This window comes from Labeo rohita, chromosome 20 (genome assembly GCF_022985175.1).
Source record: "Labeo rohita strain BAU-BD-2019 chromosome 20, IGBB_LRoh.1.0, whole genome shotgun sequence".
NCBI lineage: Eukaryota > Metazoa > Chordata > Actinopteri > Cypriniformes > Cyprinidae > Labeo > Labeo rohita.
Window position 1 is genome coordinate 13,198,094 of NC_066888.1, and position 22,329 is coordinate 13,220,422.

Sequence of the window (22,329 nt, forward strand, 5' to 3'; positions counted from 1 at the left end):
AAGGAATATTAGCTGTAGGTATACCACAGTCTACTAACATGTTTGACAAAGTATCCAAGGCATTTCAACAAAAACCTTTATTTTGTGGAAAACAGTGATCAAAATTAGAGAACAGTAGCCACTGTAGCATGAGAGAAGAATAAAACAAAAATTTTGGAGGGTTACAGCTGTCAGAAATTAGTAGGAAGTATAGAGGCCCTTGCATTGAATGATTTCAGCACATCTGTGGCTGCAGGACATCACTAGTTTCTCACACTGCTTTTGTGTGATCTTAGTCCACTCTTCTTCCACTCTCTTGCATAGTTTGGTAACTGTAGTGGTTTTCTTAGCCATAACGTTTTGTCGCCAAGGATTTTGAATCAGGTTTAGATCAAGAATCTGGCCTGGCCATTTCAATATGTCAGTGTTCTTAGCTTCAAGGAACTGCTTTACCTGTTTTGCAGTTTGACGTGGGCATTGTCTTGCATGGAAATTGCAGGCTGATTGGGAGAAAACATCCCCCAAACCATGACACTTCCTCCTCCACCTTTCACTGACTTCTGGCTTTAGTCTTTTCTCAGTTTGACGCGAACAAAATGTTTCCCGTCAGACCCAAATAAATTAAACTTGCTCCCATCACTAAAGTGAACTTTGGAACAGTTCTCCTCTCTCCACACAACATGTTCCTCAGCACAGATGATCTTAGCCTGTTGATTCTCTCTGCTGATGAGAGGCTTGGTCACTGCAGAGTGCACTTTTAGCCCAACTTCTCTTAAACATGCAAGACAAATCCTTACCTTATTCAGCACTAAACTGGCAAGCAATTCCAGCTGCAGCGCTGAACCGATTCCCCATTGAGAGTCTCTGCATTATCCTGTCCTCTCGTGCATTTGTCTTACATGGACAACCAGCCTTTTTGGGGGACTAGACTGAATTAGTGTCATTTTAAATGTGCAATATTTGAGAAATCACAGATTTTTAATGGCCAACTTCTCTAGCAATGGCTGAAAGTGTCATCCCTTTGGCCTTTATCTGGACAGCCTCCTGTCGCAGGGTTTCAGTCACCTTAGAGCAGTCTACCATCTTGCAATCTCACTGAAAATTAGAGGAATGCTACCAGTTAAATAGGGTTTGTCATATAATAAAAGGAAATTAGCACCAGTTAACTAAATTAGTGCCAGATTAACACCAATAACTTGGAGGTTTCTGTAAGTGTTCTCTACTTCTCTACTAGTTCTTTTTCAAATATCTCATTGAAGTTTAATACTGTGCTTCAGATTTTTTTTTTTTTATTAAATTTAGGAAATTATAGGTTGTTCTTTAATTTTGATCTCCACTCTACATATAGATATATATATATATATATATGGAAGGAAAACTATATAAAACTATATGCACATTTGTTATTTCAAAACAGTCAGTATTAATTGTCCAACTCGTATCTATAAAAGCAGAATAATTAAATATTCTCTTTCTTTCCCCAAAAAAGTTTTTTAAGACCCCCTTGCCACCTTGGGTAGGGTATCATCGGTTTCCAGTTTGAGAATCCCTGGGTTAAATAAAGAGTTTGATGCATCAATGCATCTGCTGAACTCATTATTACATATATGCACATTCAGAGGACAGATTGATGAAAGCGTATGTTTCTTATAAACACATCTACATGTGGAGTTTCACATGTCAAACTCATCAGCTCCATCACATCTGTAGACTTTCAGCCCAGCAAAACAGCTTTGCATGTAAGACATGGTGAAGCAGCCTGAATCATTGTCATTGTTTACAATGTGGGAGACTTTCACTGTCTGGTCTTTTGCTAAATGATGTGTTAAGAAAACAGAAATCTGCCAGATAGCCCACTGGACTGTGTTTTTTTAATGTGGATTTGAATATGTTAAACACATCTTAGCCCAATGTGTGATTTCAGGGCAGACTGATTTATTCTGTGTGTCCAATGAATTACAACTTGGCCTGTTTTGAGATCGTCTGTGAAGGAGTGAATGTAAGAGCAACTGTGAAAGAAGGAAAAATGGGGACTCATATGGGACATAAAACAGCTGTCTTTCTGCCCGTTTTCACTTCCAGGCTCCATTAAAAGCCTGTCTGGCTGTGCACCATTCTCATGACATCAGTGCTACTGGAAAACCAAACACCTGCGTGTGAAGTCATGCCTTGGTGCGCAAGCGTGCATGTGTGGATCTGTGTATGTTTGCTCAATCTGATGCATATGTGTGTCCTGTCTCTAGGGAAACGACAGATACACAACCTCGGCAGCCAGCTGCAGCTGAACCAGCACTGCCTGGACACGGCCTTTAATTTCTTCAAGATGGTGGTGAGCAAGCACTTGACACGAGGGCGCAAGATGACACACGTCATAGCCGCCTGCCTCTACCTGGTCTGCAGGACAGAGGGAACGCCACGTATCCTTCTCGCAATGATCCCTAGGCTGTGAAACCCAAGCTAAACCCTTTGTGAATGGTAATCCATTGAGAAAAGTGTGCACAATTGAAATTAGGTTAGGCACATTATCCACATTAGGCTACAGCAAAAAGAGCAAATCTCAGGTCTTTAATAGCAAGAAGCCTATAGCTCAACCCTGTAGTCTTGGATTCGATATATATATATATATATATATATATATATATATATATATAGGTTGGTTTTATAGGCAACTAGCTGAACAAGCAAAATATCTTTGGTTAGCCAGTTTCCTCAGAGGTAGGACCAGAACCAAAGCAGTGGGCGATACACCGGTAGAGATTCTGGACTATCGTCTCTATCAAGGTTACACACTCACGTGGCATTGCTGTGCTACACTCTTAAAAATAAAGGAGCTTTCATACCACAAAGAACCTTTTGTGAAACAGAAAGGTTCTTCAGATGTTAAAGGTTCTTTCTGGAACAATTTAGACAAAAAAGGTTCTTCTATGGCATCGCAAATCACCTTTATTTTTAGGACTGTACATGGTCAGAAAAATAGTTTGCATGCGTTTTTAAAAATTGCGGTTTAAAAACAGGTGATTTTAAGCCATTAAAACGCAATCAGCAGCGAAAGGGAACTCGTTTTGCTGTATGCGCATGCTGTCCGAGCACTGTTAAGAGAGGTACGCGCATGTGAAGATGGTGATTATAGAGCGTGGGAGAACTGAACAGTTATTTTTTCTGCTTTATAGGTCTTAAATGGTTAAATACACACACTTTTATGTGTCAGAATGTCTGTCTTTGCAAGTATCTTTGCAAACACATTAATTTAGGTTTAAAGTAAAAGCAAACAGATGAGAAAGAAAACGTGTAACAGTATATTGGATCTGGGCAGCTCTTAAAGTGACAGCAGTTTAATACTCCTGCCTTTTGTCATTTATGTTAATCAAATGGCAGAAGAGAAAATCTTTCACTGCTCTTGACTGAATCACTTTTGTAACTTTAATAAGAAGAATATTCAGTGTTGTTATACATTTGATTACTTTCTACAATATATGTAGCATTTCTTTCTTTTTGTTCAGCTGCAGTTTTTATGTCTTGTTGCTTGTAATTAGTTTCTTATTCTTATTCCCTGACTGTTTACTTGTGTTCAGTAAGCTTGAGTTTAGTTTTTTTTGTTTTTTGTCACGGGTGAAAGACCTTATTACATAAAGACCTTATTTAAAGGAGAAGTTCACTTCCAGGACAAAAATGTACAGTTCATTTACTCACCCCCTTGTCATCCAAGATGTTCATGTATTCTTTCTTCAGTCGTAAGTTCTTTCTTTCTTCGTAAGTTCTGTTTTCTTGAGGAAAACAATCAGGAATTTTCTCCATATAGTGGACTTCTATGGTGCCTGCAAGTTTGAACTTCCAACTTCCTTTGAAGCTGCATTTAAACTGCATTTTGAAAGTTCAAACTCGCAGACACCATAGTCCACTATATGGAGAACGTACCTAAAATGTTTTCCTCAAGAAACATAATTTCTTTACGACTGAAGAAAGAAAGACACGAACCTCTCGGATGACAAGCAAAAATAACTATATTGTGACATATATTGTTAACTTGAAATAGAAGGAAGTGGTATATGATATAAGATTTTGGTCATATCACCCACTGCTACCAGCATAAAAATTCATGCTGGTCTAAGATAGTCTCTCCCAACAGTCCATACTTTCCCTAGGGAAAACCTGGTTTAGGGTCTGGAAGGACGTGTCAGGATGTGAAAACAATAGTGCTGCAATATGCTGTCAGAGAGGAAACAGAGGAAGAGGAAGAGTGTTTACTGCACCTTTCAGAATCTCAGAGGACGTTCCCTGGAGTAAATCATGGAAAACAGCCCAGCGAGTAGCTATTTGAGTCACTCCTCCCTCATTTTGTTCAATAGATTTTCACTCTTCATCCTGGTTGTGTACAAAAGCAATTGAAGTGACACTTACTTGACCTTTGTTGAATTCCTTGTGAATACTGTTGTGAAAATCTGAAACTTTGAAACCATAGTTGAGGGAAATATCATTCCCCTGTTCCACATTTTTGTCTTTCCCCCCAACCTGTCATAATTCTGTTCTCAGATTATGTGTTTGAGACTCGCCACACCTGTGTTACAACACAGCACGTCTGGATAGTGTTACATCACTGCTTTCGCTCTCTGTCTCACAAACAGACGGTCTTTTACTTACTCATGCCGACAAGAACCATCATACAGTATGTGTCTGGCTTGGGTCACACCTATATCTCCACTCCGCTTTTGTGTGGCGTCAGGCCTGACTGGGTACCTGGTGTGCCGTTTACAGTTGCCAAAGGAGAATTGTTCCGTCTCTTTGGGTGGGGCTCTTTCAGTTGCGTGCTAAGGTACGGTGCTTCACGCTAAAGAGCAGACACAAAAAGAAGTAGTCTAGTACTTTACAGTCTGCCAAACCCATTCCAAATATTGTTTTTAAACATGTACTGTTCTGCTTTGCCTCATCAAACATCCATGCATTTATCTCATGCCTTAATATGATATGACAGAATTATTGTAGAATTTTGACCCCCTGCAGTATATCTGCAGTTTTTGTCAATGGTTCATATCTGGTCTTGTAGCATTTAAGAGATAAGACAGTTATCAATATCACTGATGTCAGTCATAGAAGTATAAATACTCTCTGTCTTTGACGGCAGGCCATAATTAAGGCCGTCAGACTCCTGATAAAGTGGGATTAGTTTGTCTTGTAGTGATGCTAATCTTTTTGCTAAACGGGGCATTAGTCACCATAGAGACACGTGCCTCAGGTGTGTGTGTGTGTGCCACTCAGGTGAGCACTAACAGATGGTCAGGGTGAATCTCTTGCAGAGATAAGGAGATCCTGCCCGAAGCCCGTTGATGTAGAGATGATCAGTAAAGTCAAAACTCCCCCAGTGACAATTACTGAGCTGTCCAATGCTTAATTAATCACTGTGACCAGGATTAATTTGGGAGCAGGATTGATTTCTTATTTTTAGCTGTGTAGTTGGATAAAGATGTTTAGATTTTTATCACACTTTCAACCCTTTTGTATGATATATTCTAACTGTTTTGTATTCTTTTTCACTTAACTGATGTACAGACATGCTTCTGGATCTCAGTGATCTTCTACAGGTATGCTTCCTTTCATTTCAGTTTCTTTCCACAATACTTACTCTGAATAACATGACGCAATCTAAGCAGCTGTGCTAAGTTGCATGATGTTCAACCTTGAAATAATCCTTTGTAATGTCCATATCACCATATGAATGTAATACTGAATGAGGCATTGCAAATGACATAACAGGTAGGCAGATGCCAGTGTTGGGCGATAATGTCAGAAATTCTGTTATATTTCCAACTTCAGTTGGAATTTCATATATTAGCATAGTGCCAAACTTTTTAACATTTCTGTGATTCGCACAGAAATAAATGTAGGTAAAGTTGAGGTCAAAGGTTTATATACACCTTACAGAATCTGCAAAATGTTAATTATTTTAACAAAATAAGAGGGATCATACAAAATGCTTGTTGTTGTTTTTTTTATTTAATACTGACCTGAATAAGATATTTTACATAAAAGATGTTTACATATTGACTACTAAGAGAAAATTATAGTTGCATTTATAAAAATGACCCTGTTCAAAAGTTTACATATGCTTGATTCTTAATACTGTGTTGTTACCTGAATGATCCACAGCTGTGTTTTTTTGTTTAGTGATAGTTGTTTGTGAGTCCCTTGTTTGTCCTGAACAGTTAAACTGCCTGCTTTTCTTCAGAAAAATTCTTGTGGTCCCACAAATTCTTTGGTTTTTCAACATTTTTGTGTATTTGAACCCTTTCCAACAATGACTATGATTTTGAGATCATTTGGCTCGTAATGCATCATTTTTTCCTTCTGGAGCATCACTGAGCATTTGAACCTTCTGTAATAGTTGCATATGAGTCCCTCAGTGTGAAAAGATAGATCTCAAAATCATAGTCATTGTTGAAAAGGGTTCAAATACACAAAAATGCTGAAAAACCATGTGAATTTGTGGGACCTAAAGGATTTTTCTGAAGAACAGCCAGCAGTTTAACTGTTCAGGACAAACAAGGGACTCATGAACAACTGTCACTAAACAAAAAAACAATCAAATCAAATGTATATAAACTTTTGAACTGGGTAATTTTTTATAAATGTAACTATTATTTTCTCTTGTGGACTATATGTAAACATCTTTTATGTGAAATATCTTCAGGTCAGTATTAAATAAAAAATAACATGCATTTTGTATGATTATTTTGGTAAAATAACATTTTGCAAATTCTGCAAGGTGTATGTAAACTTTTGACCTCAACTGTAAATGTCTTTTATAGAATGTTGTAACTCTTAAATCTGATTGGGTAATTCACATACAAAGCCATTATACTCTCACACGTTACTGCATATAGGATCAATTATGTATTATTTAATAAACCACTAAGACATTCAAGGCTACGGTACCGTGATTTTACGATAAGAACATAAAACACATCTTTTAATGCTTTATTGCTGTGTTAAACAGCAAGTAGGTGATATGAGGCTACATTTTGTTTGTGAAACAATACACAGTACTGTCTGTATGACAATATATACTCTACAGTTATTTTAGGGCCAGACATTTCTGTGCTTAAGCACTGGTGTAATGTTATTTTTACTCCCCAGCTGTCCACTGAGCTGTATCTGCTATAGAACAGACGTTGGATGGTTGGGGCGGAGGCTCAAATATGTCATGAATCTTTAGCAAGTGTAGCCACACCTAAGCTGACAGGACCCCAGTTTATCCTGCCTGGATGCCAGGCTAACTAGGGACCTGGTGCTCAGGTCACAACCCTTTTATATATATCATATATATGAGGTATAAATCACTAGTTTTTCTAAAGAAACATTGTTCAACAGCGGGTAAAGTTACAGCAAGAGTCCGTGTCTCTTTCGCCTCCCCTGAGCCCATTGAGATATAGCCACACTTAGATACACTTAGATATAACCACTTAGTTACATCAAAATAAGAAACATAATCTGAGGGAGTTTTTAATGAGAAATCAGTTTAGTGAAATTTAAAGTAAGTCTTTATGTCTGTGACTAATATTTACTGAGCTTTGTCTGATATATATATATATATATATAATATATAATTCACAGTTTTCAGTTTTATTTCTTATTGTTGTAGGTTAATGTTTACATACTGGGAAAGACCTTCCTCCTGTTGGCTAGAGAGCTCTGTATCAACGCTCCGGCTGTCGGTAAGTCTTCCTGTAATGACCTCTCTGTGACATCTCTAATGTAATTCAGCTGACCGGAACAGTGCTTTTGAATGAACCTCATTAATAAACCAGGCAGCATCTCTCCAAACAATTCATTTGCTAAATTGGTTATCAATAATACACCACAGCTGGATCAATACAAGTATACTCAATCTGTTCATCTGATTTGGCCTATGGATTCCTGGTTGCATCAAAAGGGAGATTTGCTGTTGTTGTGCTCTCATCCACACACATACTGTAATCTGTGTTCTGTAATTCAAGCAGAAACAGGTTGATAATGTTTTACCCATCTGGAAATCATATTCATAGCAAGTTGCAGTCTAGCCGGATGTAACTAGGGGGCACTGTGTCTTGTCAAAAAATCCATTACGGTCCATCATATTCTCCACAACCCCTCTTCACCTTCTGCACACACTGTGAGGACAGAACAGGTCTGCAGGTTTTTAAACGAGCTCATCAGATTAGAGGAAGCGGAGACAAAACGATTCAAGTATGCACCAGAGAGCATCCCAATGTTAAAGTACTGGGCATAATCCAAGAATGCAGTCTGATTAGCAGCTCTCCATGTGTCATAATTCCATATTCATCTGTTTTTGTGTGGGGTTTTTGTTTTTTTTCGGTCAAAAATCTGCTGTTTAACCAAGCTGCATCTGCTCCATGTTTACTAAACCATCAATTAGAATGCAAACGGTGGAGCAGCAGATTCTATGGGCTCAATTCAAACAGACTCCCTTTTCAGTTCCTCATGCAGCCCGCTGGGGATAATGGGTTCTTTATGTGGCCTTTCAAGATGAATATTTCATCCACACTTAACAATCACTGTCTCATTTACACAAGCCCATTGCTGTTGTGGTGTGTGGGTTCTTTTTTTCATTTCAGTTTGAATCAAATGCATGCCAGTTATATAGAGCATGGTCATATTACCTTATTTGAATGACTTTATTTTAAAGTGTATACACTTTTAGGGCATCTAAAATATAGATTGAGTTCAACCTCTCTTGTTGGGTGAATGGCATCATTTAATTCATTTGTGTCTATGATTAAGAAGTGAAAAAAACATCAGACTCGAGTCACAAAAACATTTATAATCTGCAGTTCAGGAAGCTGATCACTAATACAAGACATTTTATTTGTCAATCAGCATCAAGCTGAAAACAAATAAGTTATGTACAAAACATGACACACTAGTGGCTTCCGTCCACTATTAGAGCAGTACAACTATTTTCATTTATATATATATAGATCTGCTTGCAGCAGCGTCAATAATTAAATCAAATATATATAATTTTTGCAATAAATAAAGCTGAAGAACATTCCTTCTATCTGAGTCCACTGTGGTTCTGAAGTGCCATTACCATTAAGTTCACCGCTGCTACATAATAAAGGCAAGAGCCTCACGAGACCCTGTATTCAACTCCAGTGAGCGGAATGCACTGCAATATTGACATCCTGACAATTTTAGGCATAGAAGACCAGCTCTGGGATCTGACCCCCCTGTACTCCAGTTCCGTTGGTACTGTCCGAGGAACACTGGAACTGGAAGGTCACCTTTCCACATTGCACTTCCGTCATACCCTCCTGTCCGAAGTAGCTAAGTTCATTCCCATCCAAAACGGCACTGACTGTGTAGAAAGTGTCCTGCTCCACTTGGACCGGGTGTTCAAACCATACTGAGAAGGTGTTGCTGGATCCGTCTGAGACAAATTTTGTTAGGTTCTGGGCTAGGGTCACCCCTTGGCGCTTGAGTTCGATCTTGACGCTGTACTCTGCCTTTCCGCCGCTGGAGCCGTACAGGCCAAGCCCTGCAATGAAGATCCTCTTGTCCACCGCGAACTGGATGCTATCGCAGCGTCCGCGGTAGCGCCACTGGTTACTACGGTATGCCGAGGATTGGAAACGATGGCAGCGCTGTGGCGTTAGCCCCTTTCTTTTCTGCAGTGGGAATTCGAGCTTGGGCTTATTGGCTGCTGTGTACCACAGGAAAACATCGTGAGTCTCTTCCAGCGTTAGAACGTCTGACTGTGCGGCTCCGTTGGCGAACTCCTCCAGGGTCATGGTTGGGATGCGAACCAAGTACAGAGCCTTGCCCAGCACTGCTCTTTTATTACGAGAGGTCGGTCCCAGTCCCTGCCTTTTGCATTCAGCCACAGCCCAGTCGAGAGCTGCCTGGAAGACCACCGCCTCCCGGGTGTTTAGAGTCTCTCGCTTTAGTATGATCTCCAGCGTTTGAAGATCAATCTCACAGAAGCCCTCAGAGCGAAGCGCCAGCTCGGCCTGAGCATCAATGACCTCCCAACACCGCTGGGTCAGCTCAGGCTCCTCAAATAGTCGACTCTGGGACAACAACACACAGGCATTTTTGGCCTCCAGGCTCGTCTCCAGAAAGGTGACACAGGCCTTAGCCAGTGCAGGCACTATATACTTTTTGGCAGCGTACAGAGTGGCCAGCACCGTGTCCGCTTCAAGTTCAATCTCATCGCTATACATGTACCTGGAAGTGAACAGAAAAAGGACTTAGAAATCAACAGTGTCTTTACTTATTTGCTTATTTTTCAAAAACAAAACAAATTATGAATTCATAAGTATCATTACATTTTAAAGTGAGTTGCACCAATGGCATGTGGTGTAACCAAGGAAAAATTATAATATTTTCCTTACACCTTGTGTACATATAAATACTTCTTTGCTAAATACTTAAAAATATATATATATATATATCATAAATTATGAATTCAAAATTATTACATTTTAAGGGAGTTCCACCAATGTCATGTGGTGTAACCAAGTAAAAATTATAACATTTTCCGTACACCTTGTGTATATACTTATACTTATTATATAATTACTATATAATTATTATATAATTATTATTATATAAATACTTATTTACTTATTTTTCAAAAACAAAACAAATTATGAATTTGTAGTTAATATTACATCATAAGGGAGTTGCACCAAAGTCATGTGGTGTAACCAAGTAAAAATGATAAAATTTTCCTTACACCTTGTGTACATATAAATATTTATTTAATAAATAGTTGCACCACATGACATTTAAAACCTGAACTAACCTTGTCCTAAAAGTCTAATTCTCTGGTATTTAAACAGATTTATTCACCTTGACACTCATGAGTGACTATTTAAGTTTTCTTCTCAACATTATTTTCACCAAATGACTACAAAATTTTTCAATTATTAATAAGTAATTGTTAAAATATTTCATTTTTATTATTTTTTTTTTAAATTTATTTGGAAATAGTGTTGTCAAACGATAAATCACATCCAAAATAAGTTTTTGTTTACATGATGTGTCTAATATTTATTATGTATATATAAATACACACACATACAGTATATATTTTAAAAAGTATTTACATGTACATATTTATATTAATATAAATTATATTATATGTGAGCCTGGACCACAAAACCAGTCTTAAGTATGTTTGTAGCAGTAACCAAAAATACATTGTATGGGTCAAAATTATAGATTTTTCTTTCAAAAATCATTAGGATATAAAGATCATGTTCTGTGAACACATTTTGTAAATTTTCTACAGTAAATATAGCAAAACTTAATTTTTGGTTAGTAATATGCATTGCAAAGAACTTAACTTGGACAACTTTGTCAATATTTTGTTTATTTTTGCACCCTCACATTCCAGATTTTCAAATAGTTGTATCTTGGCCAAATATTGTCCTATCCTATCAAACCATACATCAACAGAAAGCTATTTATAAAATGTACTATAAAACCTTCAAAAACATTGACACTTATGACTGGATTTGTGGTCCAGGGTTACATATATAAATATATGTAATATATAAACATAATATCTCCTTAAATATGTACATGCATTTGTGTGTATTTTTATATACATAATAAATCCACAGTACACACACATTATGTAAACAAACACTTTTATTTTCGATGCGATTAATCCTTTGACTGGTTAGTTCAGGAATTAAATACAAATGTATTCAAGTCATTCTATATGGTTTGCATTGAACGTTTGTAAACATTTTAATTGATGTGGACTAAGAAAATGAGTATCACGTAATTGGCAAATTATAATTAAGATGAAGTGCAGAACTTACTTTAAAAGAATTAAAAAAGCAGCAGGCTCCACGTCAGGAATATGAATCTCAGATTCTCCTTCCGCTAGATCTCCGTAAAACATGGCACCGAAAACAGAACTCCCCACTGCCAGCACATACTGGAAGCACAAATGCCACACAAGAGCGGTTAAGCAGACGCTTGATGAAGCAGACACTTGAGATGCGTTTTGACACGGGAGGATGCGCTCACCTTGTGTGCTGGAACTTTTTGGGACGCGCCAGGAGGACCCACAACAAAATGAACATCTGCCATGAGTTCGTTATTGAACATCAAAGCATTCCTGAAGAGAACACAGTACAAGAGAATATTTGGTTTATGCACCCATAACAGCGTAGACGATTCGAAAAGCGAGCCGAATGCGCACTTACCTCTCTCGCAGTGTCGGGTGAGTGGACTGCCAGCTGGCAGTCTCGACGTTATTATTGTTGATGTTTTGCTGAGTGGCAGTTGTAGTCGGCGTTGTCACCGTTTGAGTGACTTGGACGATGGTCTTTTTGCTGGCAGCTGTGACTGCTGTGCTGTTAGTGTTTGGAAGGTTGGTATTTATGCTGGCAGGATAGAGTTCTGCAGCCATCTTCTTCCTCAAGGACAAAGTCACGATTTCATAGCATACTGGCAGCTTGCTCAGCTGTTTTCCACTCTTTCTAGTCCTTTTCAAGGTTTCTGGAAGCAAAAGGAAAAACGTCAAAAACTTCATGATCCTGCCATATAGGCAATCTGGCGTTGTTGGCATCAGCAAGTCTATCCACCAGTCTGCGGAGTAATTAAAAGGCAGGTGTAGCGAGGAAAACAGCTCCTTTAATTAATTAGAAACTACAGGCATCAGTCACTCTAAATACGCGCCATGGCATGTTGTCCCATTTTAGACACAAAATCTACGTATCCGTCCAGCGGAGATATTCCAGCTCGAAGACTTTTTCCTCTTTCTCATCTCATCCTCACGATCCCTGATCTCAAGTAAAAGTGATACGATGCAAGTAACAGTTAAAGCAAACCACTACGTTCGGGTAAATAAATCAAGAGGTCCGAACAGACCAAGAAAAAAGCTACGTGGTCCTTGTCATCCTACACATCTGTGGTGTATCCGCTCTCAGCGTCTCCGTATTGTAAAGCCCGTTTTGTGTGACGGGCGAGGACGCCCAGCTCTATGTTGACAAATCAAACTACGAGTGAATCGGACGTCAGTAGCCCAGAGGCGCCTCCCACAGCCAAACGACCAGCCCCTCTCTAGCCGCTCACACGAGCACCAATTAACCCTTTGGTGATTGTTTATTACGGCTGGAAACCGATAACCGTTTCGTTAAAACAACAAACGAATCGAATTATTTTCATTGAACACATTACTAAAATACTCTGACACTTCAGCGCAACACAGATCAAACGAATGACTCTTGTGAGTCGGTTCTTTTAAGCGAATCAAAAGCATACGCGACTACTATCGAACGATTCTAATGAATCGACTCTTATGCATCAAAACATTTAAGAATCAATTGCAGCGTTACTGAAATAACCTCACTCGCAAGTTATACATTTCATGTAACGTTAATAAAGCAGGAACTGCTAATGTGTTATGTTCAAGGCTTGTAAGACCTAAATATGTGTATACAGACTAACGTTAGGTGTGGGAGATACATACACAGTGATATTTTATTAAAAAAGGAATTAAAGATGGTGCAGCACATTTTTTACTATTTAAGTGCAGTCAAAAGTAAATGCTTCAAAAAAGCATGTGAAAAAGTCACATTTTGGAAAAAACAAATGTAGGCTAACTTACTGCGTTTATTTGTTGTGTTGAATCTGACACGATGTTATAATTACAACCTTGGCAACCTTAATCGTTCACCAAAACGCCGTCGGAACCAGAATCACGGTTCCCATTTCTATTGTTGACAATGTATGTTCACGTCACCACTTCCACAGCAGTACGGGAATTAAAAAATGTATCGCATCTCACACTTGTGTTATACATGTCATCATCACCTGAGGTCCGATTTGATCTGTTTTATATGAAATCCCGCGCGAAGCTCTGAAGGGATTTGTTTATTTAATAAACTAACTTTTTCCACCAACGCGCAATACAGAACTCAACGCTTTACGAGCATCACCGAGCTTCAGTTGCAGTGTTTCAACTTCACAGGATCAGTCAATTTGCTGATGCAGCCTTAAATGTCTCATAAGGGGATAAACATCTGCAACGAAGTGCTCAACCTACTAAGCAAATCTCTGATGTGCTCGGTAGAAATATCGTCCGCGTTCACGATTAACATGTCCGATCATTTATTGTAGCGCAAGCGTTTTTTACAGACCGGTTTTAAAGAGATAAAGTAGCAGCAGGACACAGCTACCGTCAGCATAGACTTGTCCACCAAAACGGACTCTTTAGTCGAAGTATTATGAATCATTATTCGCGATTCAATAAAGCAATAACCGCAGAGGAACTGAAATAGCACATCATTAGTCGTTCTTTACCTTATTCAGCCGACCGAGGCGCAGCTGCCAGGAAAATACATTCAGGTTTGATGTTTGAAGGCTCGCTGGCAGCCAGGAGCCATGTTAAATCTACACTGTGCTATGAGAGAGAGAGGGGGTTGGGCTTGCACAGCTTTCCCGGATCTCCAACAGAGGGCTCCGGCGCTGGAAACTGGATCCTTTGCCTACGATAAGCGGCTTATCTATCTCACACAATTTAGACAATGATGTTTTTTGCCAGCCTGGGTGTGTGAAACATGCACATAGAGAGTGAAATGTACTAAATGTAAAGCACTTTCAGTAAGCCACTTTGGGTCAAAGAAGCTGGTTCACGTCTTAAAGGTGCACTGAGTAATTAAAAAGTTCTGTACATTAAGACTTTAATAACCCTTTTGAAAAACTGTAATTAAAACTCACATAATATAAAGCATGGCAGTGTATACAGCTATAGGTCAATAAATAAAAGAATAATAAAGTGCGTTAAATGATAAAACTATTGGCAGGAAAAAAACGTGTAAAAGATTAAAATAATGATAAAACATACCAGTTTGCATTATCAAGCAGCATTAAGAGCTGTTTTTGTACAGATAACTGGAATCAGACACCGGAAGCCTTTCACAATCAATTAACTAATGGCTCCACTAACTCTTATGTTAAAAATAAGGTGGATATAATGCTTTTAGTAAGTGTTCAAAGTGCTTTTACGACAAAAGTAAATCTAAAAACATGTAAACCAAATCAGTCAAAAGGCAATGCAATAGGCAGCTGTGTACCAACAATAGCCATTAATGTAACAGTTTAAGACTACACAGGGAGCTGCATATACCACAATGCAAAGTGATTGTGACAACACAGCACTCCATCCTACACAACTCTAGTTTATGATATAAGAACTATTTGAAGATTTAAAGGGATAGTTTATCCAAAAATGAAAATTCTGTCATGAATTACTCAGCCCTCATGTCATTCTAAACCTGTAAAACCTTTGTTCATCTTCAGAACAAATTAAGATATTTTTGATTAAATCTGAGCGCTTTCTGCATAGACAACAATGCAACTTTCACGTTAAAGACCCACAAAGGTAGTCAGGACGTGGTTAAAATAGTCCATGTGACATCAGTGGTTCAACCGTAATGTTTTAAAGCTACAATAATAGTTTTTGTGCAAACCAAACATTTATTCAAAAATTTCTTCTCTTGTGTATGTCTTCGACGTGCAGTCACATTAAAGGAGAAGTCCACTTCCAAAACAAAGATTCACATATAATTTACTCACCCCCTTGTCATCCAAGATGTTTATGTCTTTCTTTCTTCAGTCATAAAGAAATTATGTTTTTTTGAAGAAAACATTTCTGCATTTTTCTCCACATAATGGACTGATATGGTGCCCCAATTTTGAACTTTCAAAAGGAAGTTTAAATGCGGCTTCAAACAATCCTAAATGCGGTTGTAAACGATCCCAGCCGAGGAAGAAGGGTCTTATCTGGCTAAGCAATTGGTTATATTCATTTAGTAAATTATTTGTAAATGATTGTTCTGGAATTGGAGTTCTCCTTTAATACCACAACGCATGCATAAGGAGCCGGCGTTCTGACATAGAACATCCATCTCTCTTAGTTCATCGTCTGTATATTCTGGTTCAAATAAGTAAGGCTGAGCAAAAAATTACAAGTCATACTTTCAGTTGAAATCTTCGGACATGTTTTTGAAGACTGTTTTATGTACTGCTTGTAAACAGGCATCTGGGTTCAATGTCAGAACGCCGGCTCCTGCGTCAGGAGCATCACATGCATACGTCATGGTGCTCTCCTGACACGGAAGAAAAGAAATCATTGAATAAAGTCATTATTTTTGTTTTCTTTGTGCACAAAAAGTACTGTTGGACCTTTATAACATCATGGCTGAACCACTGACTTCAAATGGGCTATTGTAACAATGTCCTTACTACCTTTCTGGGCCTTGAATGTCGCTGTCTATGCAGGGTCTGAATGCTCTTGAATTTCATCAAAAATATCTTAAAGGTTTTACAGATTTGTAACATCATGAAGGTGAGTAATTAATGACAGAATTGTCATTTTTGGGTGAACTATCTCTTTAAGATGACTGTTTTTTCACAGTCATTGTTAATTAGTATTGTCGTATAGTATTCACCCAGCTGTTATGTTCTCTTAGTTATGCATTTCTGTAGTTTCATTTGGATTTTTAGACATTTCCACCTTGTTGGGCTGCAGAATTCACTTTATATTGAAAATACAGTTACCGCTTCTGTCAAGTACTAATTGCAGAAGGTCTTGATTAGTGCTTCAATTTAGCACTCCCACTGTGTCAAAATCAAGCTCCCCCTTAAGCAAATAATGATTTTAACAATTACAGACACATCAGACAAGTGAAAGACAAGGTCAGAGTCTGATCTCTCAATATATCTTCTAAGGGATGTCTTTGTTCAACCTACATCAGAAGTAATTTTAGCACCAAAATGAAAAACATCATCCATAATTTTGCTTCAGTAGAGTCTCCGTTGTTGGAATATACAGATGTGGCTTTCTTAACCATTGAAGTTATATTCTTCAACACGGAGGTAAATCTATGGACGATACTTCCGGGAAATAACGAGAAGAATAACAACGGTGAATGGTTGTTTATTACGGTTAATACAATAAAATAACATGGTAAGACACAACAATATCACAGTATCAAGCAGCAAAACGAGCTGATTTGTACAGCTAAAAATTGCTGGGTGCCAATGAGACCGGAAGCCAGACCCATAAAATTTACAAATGACTCCCGCTCCTATGGGACAAATAAGGTGGATAAAGAATTTTCCCTACCTGTTCTAATGTCCACAACCCTCACCAAGAGGCCTCTTTTTCTGCAAAGCCAAGTTTCCAGTCCCCACCAACAATTCTTACAGATCTATTTGATTATTTCTTCCCGTGTTCATTTATCACGTTTCCTTTAATCAAACTCTGACAGGCGCAGTCTCACAAATCAGATCATTTTACAGCCATGACTGAAATAGAAGTCTGAAAATCAATTTATTTTCAGAGCAGTATGGATCATTCCAAAGAATGTTACATGAGAAAATTAAATTTTTCTTAAACGACTTAAACTATTTCCTGTTTCACAGATGGCACTGAATATTTGTTCTGTCAAGCGCTCTGCACTACTGCATTAATATGATAATTTAATATAAAATTACTTAGCTGTATAAAAAGGCCAGTGACAGACACAGTCTTGGAAGATTTCGATGAACATGCTATGTCTCGTAAATGCAGGTGCAGTCCCTATAGTGTAGCCTTAGATAGGATCATAGATGGCCGCCTTTCTTAGCTGAGCTCATTTCCTTCTTATTAGGACAGCAGTGATGTTTAGGCTTTATTGGGCCAGCAGAATGAGTTTACCCAAGGACTTAGAAGTAGGTGGAAGTGAGGGATATTTGCTCCCACGGAGTGACTCTTAAGCCAAGCCTCTTTTAAAGTTTCCCATAGGAGGACCATGATCTAGATTCAACATGGAGTCATGGAGAACAACAAAAAAATGATGCTTTTTTTAATCTTTTGAAGCACACAGAGATGTGAAGCCTTGATTTGTAATTAACTCGAACTCAGTTTTCAATCCAAAGTTATATATTTAGGTTGTGCTCTCAGGTTCGTGTCCAGACGCTGATTACAGATCTGTTTATTTCTATCTATAGATCCATGTCTGTACATTCCACGATTCGCCCACATGTTGGAGTTCGGTGAAAAGACTCATGAGGTTTCGATGACTGCTCTCAGACTGCTGCAGAGGATGAAAAGAGACTGGATGCACACGGGACGGCGACCATCAGGCCTGTGTGGCGCAGGTAGATTGTCTAATGTTCAAATAATAAACACTGTTGTATTTAAAGATCTCTTGAAAGTTACAGTGCCCTCCAAAAGTTTGGAAACGCCCTAGAAAAATGGGGTTTTGGACAATATTGGCATGAATCCTTTTTAATTTGTGATCATTTTGCACTGATAAGGGACAACACAAACTACGAAAACATATTTTATTACAAAAACAGTTTTTATACATAGAAAAAACTTCCATCCACCATTAGCAGCTATTACAGCTCTGCATAATCTGGGCCTAAATTCATTGTATTCTAAACTTAATTGGCAATCAGTTGTTGAAGCTATTAAGGTGTGCTGGGCCAAGTTTAAACCAGAAACCAGGCATCACAGCTGGCAAAGGGGCATGTCTGATTTGACATGTATATATTGCCATTATTATATCAAAATGTAAATTATTTTTGCTGGTCTTCAATAATAATGTCAAGTTACTTTAATGTATTTGCACCAAAAAATGAAAAGGATTTATGCTGATATCATCCAAAACCATACTTTGCCAGGGGTGTTTCCAAACTTTTGGACCCCATTGGTTATTACAACAGCAGGAATATTCTCTTTAAACCTCAGTCCTTTCTTTGTTTTGGCGTAACCTCCAAGTTGTTAAAAGATTCACTAGACGCTTCCTTTGTCAGCTCGAAATGAAAATAGTCTACGTGTTTTTTCAGTCTTCAGCTTTGCGCATCTGTCAGATCATAAAGCAAATCCCTTAATGTGCTAAAAGTTTGACGTGGGAACTGGAGCAGCGAGTTCCATAACAAGGATAAAAACAAGATCACGGCGAGCGCTTTGCCACCGCACAGATCTTGGTGCCCTCGATCTGAAGCAGAGCGCATTGGTCCCTGCACTCTTGTCGTCAGCGTGATGCTTTGACTGCTCAGGAATAGAAGGCAGACTTCCTGCCTGCATCTCTGGTTCAGCCCGCTCTCACTGTCTCACTTTTCCCATCTAACATCCGCTGCTGCAATATCTGAATAATTAATAATTCATCATTAATCATTCACGGTATTCAGGGGAATATGGTAAGTGTAAATGTCAGTTTTCTGTATTGAGGTTGATTGTTTTAGAGCGAGGGGAGTAAACACAACACAACTACACTTCACCTTCTGACTCAGAGTGTGAGAGCTGCAAAAACAAGGATCAAGATAAAAGCAAAAAAGACGTGTGTTTGTGCGAACGCTTTCACCCAGAAGAAATAATGATTCTGCAGTATGTTTGTAGTTAGGTTTTGGCTGAATTTAAGATGCAATTTAGAAGTACTTCTTTTTAGCAACGATGCATTAAATTTATAAAACTGACAGTACATACTTTATTTCAAATAAATGCTGTTCTCTTTCTGTTCATCAAAAATCCTGAAAATGTATCTCAGTTTCCACAAGACTAATTAGCAGCACAGCTGCTTAAAACAGTGATAATAAGAAGAAATGTTTCTTGAGCATTTTAATGATTTCTAAAGGATCATGTAACACTGAAGACAGCTGAAAATTCAGCTTTGCATTGCAGCAATAAATAAAAATTGAAATCTCTTAAAATAGAATTGCATTTTAAATTGTAATAATTTTTCCACAATATTACTGTATTACCATAAAATATAATATATGTATTTGAAATGTTTATTGGAACAACTAAGTGAACATACAGTACGTTTTACGTATTTCAGAACAACAAAATGATGTGTGTCTAAGCAATAAATATATATAATAAAAATAAATATATTAATATAAATATAAAAAATAAATGTTAATAATATTGTGATTGAAAATTATAATATTATATTATGTTTACATTTTACTAACATTGAATTTTAATTCATTTTTGTAAACTGTAAATTTTGTGTTTTTAAACAACAATTCCTGAAGTGTTAGTGAATAAATATATTGTTTGCTTATGGAAATATTCCCTAAATATTTTGGAAATATTGTCTAAATATAACTAAATGATGTGTGTCCAAGCAACAAAGATATATAATAAATATAAATATATTGAAGAAAATATTGTGTTCGAAAATTATAATACATTATGTTTACATTTACTAACACTTAAAAGTTTAAAATTAACATTTAATTAAATTTTGTAAACTGTAATTTTTTGTTTATACAAATTGAAATTTGTCTGAAATGCTTTTTAGACAATAAAAATTTCTACGCAAGTTTTAGTGACTAAATATATAGTTTGTTTATGGAAATATTGTCAAAATATATTGGAAATACTGTCTAAATATAACAAAATGATGTGTGTCCAAGCTATAAAGATATATAATGAATATTAATATACTGAAGATAATATTGTGTTTAAAAATTATAATACTATATTATGTTCATATTTTACAAACATTTAATTTTTTTAAAATGAACATTTAATACATTTTTGTAAACTATAATTTTTAGTTTTTATACAGATCAAAATTAGTCTAAAATACGTTTTTTGTTGTTAGCTTAAAGAAATATTGTCTAAACATATTGGATGAGCATTTGCTTTTATGTTGACAGTGGATGGAAAATTGCTTGTATAGGTTTGTTTTGTTGTTTTTCTTTTAAACACAGCTCCGCAGCACAATTTACATAATGCCTACTAACCAGGCTACTATATCACAAAACACACCTCAGCATCTGCAGAGATTCTTTTTACCAATGCCCCATTACTATAAAAAATGCACTCTCAACACTTTTGTATGGTACATACATTGTATATTTGCACGGTGGTGAAATGTCATACAAATTGAGAACAATACGGTTTGGGACAAAACATTTATCCTCATTTTCTCTCCCATGTATCCCCCAGCTCTGCTCGTAGCAGCTCGTATGCATGAATTCCGTCGTACGGTGAAGGAAGTAATATCTGTCGTCAAGGTGTGTGAGGCCACGCTCAGAAAAAGGTGAATGTCATGGCTGATCTAAGCAGATTTTTGAGGAAATTGTCTGCTGTTGTCACTGTCAGCTAATGGTTTAAATATACAATTTAGGTCAAAAGTTTACACACGCTTTGCAGAATCTGCAAAATGTTAATTATTTTACCAAAATAAGAGGGACCGTACAAAATGCATGCTATTTTTTATTTAGTACTAACCTGAATATTATTGATTCTTGATTCTTAATTCTTATTACTGTGTTGTTACCTGAATAATTTTTTTGTTTAGTGATAGTTGTTCATGAGTCCCTTGTTTGTCCTGAACAGTTAAACTGTCCACTGTACTTCAGAAAAAGCCTTCAGGTCCCACAAATTCTTTATTTTTTCAGCATTTTGTGTATTTGAACCCTTTCCAACAATGACTGTATGATTTTGAGATCTATCTTTTCACAGTGAGGAAAACTGAGGGACTCATATGCAACTATTACAGAAGATATAAACGTTTACTGATGCTTCAGAAGGAGGGTGTAAACTTTTGAACGGAATGAGAATGTGTAAATTTTTCTTATTTCGCCTAAATATCATATTTTTTTCAACTATCATTAAAAAAAAAAAACAGCTGCGGATCAATCAAGTAACAACACAGTTTTAAGAATCAGGCGTATGTAAACTTTTGAACAGGGTCATTTTTATAAATTCAACTATTCTCTTGTATTTCTCTTGTAGACTATATGTAAATGTCTTTTATGTGAAATAGCTTATTCAGGTCAGTACTAAACAAAAAATAACATGCATTTTGTATTATCCCTCCCGTTTTGGTAAAATAATTAACGTTTTGCAGATTCTGCATAGTGTATGTAAACTTTTGACAGTAAAACTAGGGTGGTATATATTGTCAATCTAATCTAATTTAATAACTGTATCAACCAGGCTGACGGAGTTTGAGGAGACTCCCACAAGTGCCCTGACCATCGATGAGTTCATGCGAGTGGACCTTGAAAAAGAATGTGATCCTCCGTCTTTTGTTGCAGGACAGAAAAAAGTCAAGATGCAGCAGGTACCCATATGAGGGATACATTACCGTTAGGAGCAGAGGCATTAAATTGATCTAAAGTGACAGTAAAGACCTTCATAAATACATTTACAAAAGGCTTCGATTTCAAATAAATGCTGTCCCTGAACTTTCTATTGAAAGATCCTGAAGAAAATGTATCAGTTTCCACAAAATATTAAGCAGCAGATCATGTGATACTAGAGACTAGAACAGTTATTTTAAATTGTAATAATATTTCTTATGATAATTTTTACTGTATTTCTGA

At 37.2% G+C, this 22,329-nt stretch overlaps 2 protein-coding genes across 3 annotated transcripts in view; one reads left to right on the forward strand and one right to left on the reverse strand.

The window, feature by feature from the left end:
* The window catches only part of brf1b (BRF1 RNA polymerase III transcription initiation factor subunit b), a 77,032-nt gene that overhangs the window by 12,940 nt on the left and 41,763 nt on the right, over positions 1 to 22,329 (forward strand). Inside the window, exons 4-9 of the mRNA XM_051138049.1 lie at positions 2,223 to 2,396; positions 5,524 to 5,555; positions 7,613 to 7,685; positions 17,989 to 18,138; positions 20,945 to 21,038; positions 21,941 to 22,067. Of these exons, the coding sequence (XP_050994006.1) occupies positions 2,223 to 2,396; positions 5,524 to 5,555; positions 7,613 to 7,685; positions 17,989 to 18,138; positions 20,945 to 21,038; positions 21,941 to 22,067 (650 nt within the window). The remainder of the gene's footprint in view (positions 1 to 2,222; positions 2,397 to 5,523; positions 5,556 to 7,612; positions 7,686 to 17,988; positions 18,139 to 20,944; positions 21,039 to 21,940; positions 22,068 to 22,329) is intronic.
* Positions 8,772 to 14,451, reverse strand: btbd6b (BTB (POZ) domain containing 6b). 2 transcript variants are annotated; one of them, XM_051138054.1, is made up of 5 exons: positions 14,296 to 14,451; positions 12,195 to 12,489; positions 12,016 to 12,106; positions 11,805 to 11,923; positions 8,772 to 10,197 (listed from the first exon to the last, which is right to left on the reverse strand). In XM_051138054.1, exons 2-5 carry the CDS (start codon positions 12,398 to 12,400, stop codon positions 9,165 to 9,167), a joined length of 1,449 nt encoding a protein of 482 aa, XP_050994011.1. In that variant the 5' UTR covers positions 12,401 to 12,489; positions 14,296 to 14,451; the 3' UTR covers positions 8,772 to 9,164. The 2 variants fall into 2 exon arrangements, with proteins under 2 accessions (XP_050994011.1, XP_050994010.1); XM_051138053.1 differs by lacking the exon at positions 14,296 to 14,451 and having other exon boundaries at positions 12,195 to 12,954.